Source organism: Trifolium pratense, linkage group LG4, assembly GCF_020283565.1.
Source record: "Trifolium pratense cultivar HEN17-A07 linkage group LG4, ARS_RC_1.1, whole genome shotgun sequence".
NCBI classification, from domain to species: Eukaryota; Viridiplantae; Streptophyta; class Magnoliopsida; order Fabales; family Fabaceae; genus Trifolium; species Trifolium pratense.
This window is the reverse complement of record NC_060062.1, coordinates 42,722,075-42,728,778: the sequence shown is the minus strand read 5'-3', so window position 1 is coordinate 42,728,778 and position 6,704 is coordinate 42,722,075. Positions and strand designations below refer to the sequence as shown.

Sequence of the window (6,704 nt, the reverse complement as noted above, 5' to 3'; positions counted from 1 at the left end):
TACAACTTGTAAAGGAGTCTGGGGAATGCCAAGAAAAAGAACGGCCTAAATGATCCAACGGACCAAGACCCAGAAGAGGATCCAACCCCTCTTGCATATTAAACATTCATCTGATTTATAGTTAATGTGAGAGCGGCCACTCACACTTGAACTCAACAATCTCTCTCAAGTATGAGTCTCCAACATCCTATACTTACTAACCAACATAACACACCTGACTACACGACTACACTCTGAAGAAGATCATTTCAATAGAAGGATTCAACATTGGAATCTATTCACGCTCCTCCACCAAGTCGAATTAGAACTCTGATGCAATTTGTAAAGGAGTCCTTAGAGCGCAAAAAAAAAAAAAGAACGGCCTAAATGATCTATGACCCGTTAGAGATCTTGACACAACTCCACACAAAATTTCAAGATACTAAATGTGTTATTAGTCGTTCCTTTTGAATAAACATACCTTTTATGGTTGGTACGTTTTTATAAAGTTAACATTTTTTAATTTACTTTATAGTAGTTAATTATAAAAAGATCACCTGATCATATGCTTTTGTGGTTGGTAAAGTAATGGAATATCAAGAAATCAAGCATCATTAACATATTAAACATAACTAAAAGGATATGCCAAAAACAAACAAAAAAACTTCCTCCAAAAGTGAAAATGTATATGCATAAATATAATCTATAAAGTATATTTGCTCTGTATGTAACAATCAATTATTGTAGTTTATTTACTTTAAAAAAATTGACAGTTGAGTAAGATCAATCCCTTTATAAGTTAAAGCCATAATAATGTTAATCACACACAGTTATTATAACTTTATAATGTCTTCAATTCAAAACATTAACCATTAGCAAAGGCACATTTGAGTCCTTACATTTCTAACAACAATGACAATTGACAAACAAAAAGATAAAGATTAAGGATCCTATTCAAATGTGGGGTATAAAAAGCACTTTGAAGGAGTCCTCCAATGATGTAGTGGCTTACAATCACAGACTTCATAACACAAAAAGAAGAGATCACACACATTGCAATGTTCCACTAATTCCTCTTGCTCTCTCCTCATCAATCAACATTACCTTTTATTTTTACTCACTCATTATTATTAATATTCTTGAAAATAAATTTAAATGTTTAGAAAATAAATGGTTTAAATCTATTCCTAGAACCTTCCACTCAAATATTTTATGTCAAACCTAATCCTTAACTTTATTTGAAAGAGTGATCTGTCTCAAATGAATATAGTGGACATGTCACTTTCATATTCTTATTACTATTTGTTCATTGTACTAACTTTGCCTATAAATAGGGAAGTTTTCATAACAAACCTAAGCAAGTGAGGTGTGAAGTGTATACACAAAAAATCAAGAAGAGTAAAGCTTTCTTCTACTACTTTAGCATCTTAGAGTTTTTTCTTTGTTGAACTTCATAACATGGTTAGTTTTTGGTCAATGAAAGGTTTAACTTGAAATATGAAGTTCTTTTTTATTTTTGTAAATATTTTATCTCAATATTTTTAGGAGAAGAAAATGAGCTGGACAGTTGGAGATGCTGTGGACTATAAGGGCTTCCCTGCTGATAGGTCCAAAACTGGTGGTTGGGTGACAGCTGCTCTTATTTTAGGTTTGTTACACTTCCAGCATGCTCCCTCTGGCGACAAATATAAACAAAATTGCACTTTTCAGATTCATTGAATAACTGATGTTTTGGTCTGTATTATAGTCCAAATACATCAGTTATTCAATGAATCTGAAAAATGCAATTTTGCTTATAATTGTGACCAGAGGAAGTAACCATTCAAACACCCTTTATAGCTCATGAGGTGATGTAGAAACATTTAGTGTATTTGGTTATGGTGATACATATATAGGTTGGAGAATATGATCCATTTTTGGAACACTTTCCTTTCTCAGAAACATTTAGTGTATTTTTGTGGCCTTTAACAAGACTGTTTCATTGCAATAGTAGATTTTGAGTCATTGATGCATAAAAAAATCTTAACATAAAACATGTGAACTCACCTTAAAGTTTGAGATGGTAGTTAGATGTCATAAATGGTTTTAATTGCTTACTAACTGTAACAAAGTTTTAGTACATATTAGAATCAATACATTGGCCCATGTGTAAAACCCTTGGCCATGTGATTATAATTCAGTTGGTAGGAACATTATAATATGTAGAGGTCGATGTTTGAATTTGAGATTCTCTACTTATTCGCCACCTTAATGGATGAAATTCTGACAACAAAAAAATGTTTTAGGACATGTGTTACATTTATATATAGAAAAGTAGTACTAATTGTTTTTCCAATAATAATAATTTTGTTTATTTGATTAATATCTCAGTTCTTTCTGAGAAAATCATATTTCAGTTGACAGAGTAATTTTATTAAGATGTGTAAATTATTTTAGTAATGATAGATGATATGAGAATAATGATTTTTGGGGGTTATGATTGCATGAGAGGAAGGAGACAAACCAAGAGGATATTGAAGGACAAACAAACCATGTGAAATATCAGCTACAGCACTTGCATTTGCATACATACTCATTGAGAATAATTTGTCACTTTATGTTTGGATTAGGGGAAAAAAGCATAATATTATAATATTAGACTTTTTCATGTGATTTAAGATACTGATATTCCTTAATATGTATCACTACTTTTTTATCTTATTTTATTGACCCACTTTCTAAATATTGAGTTTTACTTTAGGTGGCTTTTAGAATGGACTATTTCTACATTTTGTCCTTTTTCAATAGACTAAGATTCACTTTTCACTTACAATATCTTCTTTACCAACACAAATATTTTATATTTTATATTTTATAGTCTCGAATTTATGGCTCAATCCACTTTTACATAAACGTATCCAATCACTTTTTACGAGAATTAAATTATTTTTTTTCACCGCAGAAACAAACACAATATTTTATAATGTACTTGAAAAAATTGTTACAGGGATTGAAATTGTTGAGAGGCTTTCCACTATGGGGATTGCAGTTAACTTGGTGACATATCTAATGGGAGTCATGCATCTTCCAAGCTCAACTGCAGCTAATACTGTGACTGACTTCATGGGAACATCATTTCTCCTTTGTTTGCTTGGAGGTTTTCTTGCAGATTCCTTCCTTGGAAGATTTAAGACTATTGGAATCTTTTCTGCAATACAAACACTGGTTAGTTACATTACTATAAGTTCCAAAGTTATATTCATATTTCGCCGAAATAAACTTATACTCATTCTCCGGGGATCAAAATTGAGATATTAAAAATGTGCGACCAAAATACTATATGTCATAAAATAAGTTAGGGGACTAAAACCGCAATTCTGCCAAAGTAATAAATAGTTTCTAATATTTGTTCCTAACATTTTCGACCCGACTAGTTCTGTATGAATTGAAAATATATAACTTGAGGACATATGTGACAAAAAGTAACATACTATTTATTATTTTAAGGTTAGGTACTAAATTGATGGTTTATTTGAAATTCTAATTTTAAAGCCAAACATTAGTATCAATGTACGTGTTCTTAGTTTCTTACTAGTATTAACTTGGAGGGGATGGTGATTTCAGGGTACTGCAGCATTAGCAATCTCAACAAAATTGCCGCAGTTACGTCCACCACCTTGCCACGCCGGTGAAAGTTGCAAGCCAGCAAATGGATTCCAAATGGGAATCTTATACTTGGCTCTATACCTTATTGCACTAGGAACCGGCGGCCTTAAATCAAGTGTTTCGGGGTTTGGTTCTGATCAATTTGATGAGAAAGATGAAAAGGAGCAATCCCAAAGGACTTATTTCTTCAACAGGTTTTTCTTCTTCATCAGTTTGGGAACTCTTGCGGCCGTCACAGTACTTGTTTACATACAAGATGAAGTTAGTCGAAGTTGGGCTTATGGAATATGTTCTGTTTCTATGGTCATTGCCATTGTAGTATTCCTATCAGGAACTAAAAGATACAGATACAAGAAGAGTATGGGAAGCCCTATTGTCCACATTTTCCAAGTTATTGTTGCATCAATAAAGAAAAGGAAGATGGAACTTCCTTACAATGTTGGAGCTTTGTATGAGGACACTCCAGAAGATTCAAGAATAGAGCACACCGATCAGTTCCGGTAAGCTCATAACTATTTTACACTGTCGCTGCATATCCATTACACTCTTCTGTAAGAATTAGTTGGAGTTTGTTATAGATATATAGTTGCAATTTGGTTAGGATTAGTCGCAAGTTAGTTAGGATTAGGACTGCCGTTCATTTCTGTTCTTAATATTTTGAATTTTACAGTTTTTTGGAGAAAGCAGCAATTGTGTTAGAAGGTGATTTTGAGAGGGATGTATATGGTTCTGGTCCAAACCCTTGGAAGCTATGCTCACTGACAAGGGTAGAAGAAGTGAAAATGATGGTGAGACTTCTACCAATATGGGCCACAACCATTATATTTTGGACCACATATGCACAAATGATCACCTTTTCAGTTGAACAAGCCTCCACCATGGAAAGGAATATAGGGAATTTTCAAATCCCTGCAGGATCTCTCACAGTCTTTTTTGTCGCCGCAATCCTAATCACTCTAGCTGTCAATGACCGAGTCATCATGCCCCTTTGGAAGAAATTTAAGGGCAAACCGGGTATAAAACAACTCGTGATTTGTTATACATATACATTATAACATCAACAATCGACTTATTTATCAACTTATCAACAACTAATATTACTCACTTTTTACTATGCATGTAGAGTCAACTGATAATGCCAAATTTGACTACATATAACTTACCAAAAGTTTAGACAAACGAGATCGAATCAATCCTTGTTATAAAAAGAAATAAAATATTGCATATAGATGTACCCTGGATCTCCAACTGAGCTGTCTGCTTTCTACATGTCACAGGTTTCACCAACCTACAAAGGATCGCCATTGGACTTTTTTTGTCAATATTGGGTATGATGGCTGCTTCTCTAGGTGAAGTGAAACGGTTATCAGTTGCAAAAGGCGCAAAAGGCAATCAAACAACACTACCAATAAGTGTTTTCCTTTTAGTCCCACAATTCTTCTTGGTTGGTTCTGGTGAAGCATTCATATACACAGGACAACTTGATTTCTTCATAACACAATCACCAAAAGGAATGAAAACAATGAGCACTGGTCTATTCCTCACAACTTTATCACTTGGTTTCTTCATCAGTAGTTTCCTTGTGTCAGTTGTGAAGAAAGTAACTGGTACAAGTGATGGTCAAGGATGGTTAGCTGATAATATCAACAAGGGAAGACTTGACTTGTTCTATGCACTTCTTACCATACTTAGTTTCATCAATTTTATAGCATTTTTGGTATGTGCATTTTGGTATAAGCCTAAGAAAACTAAGCCATCAATGCAAATGGGAGCAATTAATGGATCCTCAGTTGAAGAGAAGTGCTAAAAGTGTCTTAGCATTGGGAATTAGACCCATCATTAATATTTATGGTGCTTTTCTTGATTCTTAGATAGGTAGTTATGTGTATGCATCCAAAGAATGGGGTGAGTTTGATTCAGTACTCTTGGTGGGTTATACTAAAGAAATAATGTTTAGGTTGGTTTCAATGTGTAAAATTGTAACATATTATATGGTATTGTCAAGCCCATACTAGTTTTTCTCAATTAGGCTTGCTTTGTAATCTTTCCCTTAGGTAGATTTGTGAGCTTTAAAAATTTACATGCATGAATCGGAGGTTAAAGGGGGATGTTGAAAACTGGAACAATTATGATAGTGAAATTATTATTTGAATGATATAGAACTTGTCTTGTGGTATGTTGCAACAACTTGAACAAGAAGATAATGATGGTTGCTCAAAATGATTTTAAAGTATGTCCGAACACACTAAGCTTTAAGTTCAATGTCACCACGTGTATACGCAAACTTGATGCATTAGGCATAACCATGAATCTCCTCCAGGATACTTTTGAATCCGTGAAGTCAACCACACTCACTTGATGCATTATTGAAAAATTTATGTCGCTCTTCACCATGTGAGAGTTAAAAACATCATCAATGTCTAACACATCTCGAATAAGATGATTTAGCAAAAAGAACACAATCATTGAGCCATTTGGAAACAATATATACTTCATATTGAGATGTTGGTGATGAAATAGAAAGAGAAAAATAAAAAGAAATTAATTAAGATGTATGAAATTATAGGGTGTCTAAATATAAGAGTTGTTTATATTTTAAAAGGAGTGACTGGTATTTCAACTAAAAGATTAAAATTTGGTGTAATTGTTTTCAGTTTATTCATCATTGTTGCATATACTAATTATAAGAATTTTTTTTTTTATACTGAATTATAAGAAGTGTTTTGTTTGTATAGTATAAATAAAAGGCTTAATTAATAAAATAGTCCCTTAAAGATATTTTTGATTTCACATAGGTCCCTTAAAGAAAAAAAGGTTCGAATAGGTCCCTTAAAGAAAAAAAAATCCGAATAGGTCCCTTAAAGACATCTCCGTTAATCAGTTTGGTCCTTTCCGTCCATTTTTTCGAGGACCAAACTGATTAACGGAGATGTCTTTAAGGGTTCAAACTGATTAACGGAGATGTCTTTAAGGGAGCTATTCAGACCTTTTTTTCTTTAAGAGACCTATTTGGTCCTTTTTTTCTTTAAGGGACCAATGTGAAACCAAAAATGTCTTTAAGGGACCATTTTACTAATTAA

General features: G+C 33.1%; 1 protein-coding gene across 1 annotated transcript; it reads left to right on the top strand.

Annotated features, from left to right (window-relative positions):
- The first annotated feature begins 979 nt into the window (after positions 1 to 979).
- LOC123921328 (protein NRT1/ PTR FAMILY 6.2) lies at positions 980 to 5,781 on the top strand. Its single transcript, XM_045973820.1, has 6 exons — positions 980 to 1,440; positions 1,525 to 1,627; positions 2,966 to 3,183; positions 3,583 to 4,124; positions 4,295 to 4,638; positions 4,902 to 5,781. Exons 1-6 carry the CDS (start codon positions 1,438 to 1,440, stop codon positions 5,429 to 5,431), a joined length of 1,740 nt encoding a protein of 579 aa, XP_045829776.1. The 5' UTR covers positions 980 to 1,437; the 3' UTR covers positions 5,432 to 5,781.
- Positions 5,782 to 6,704: the final 923 nt, after the last annotated feature.

What these genes read in the sequence shown, in the direction of transcription:
- LOC123921328 (XM_045973820.1), top strand. An exon ending in GACAGCTGCTCTTATTTTAG is followed by an intron (nt 1,628 to 2,965) that starts GTTTGTTACACT and finishes AAATTGTTACAG; the next exon opens with GGATTGAAATTGTTGAGAGG. An exon ending in GAGCACACCGATCAGTTCCG is followed by an intron (nt 4,125 to 4,294) that starts GTAAGCTCATAA and finishes TGAATTTTACAG; the next exon opens with TTTTTTGGAGAAAGCAGCAA.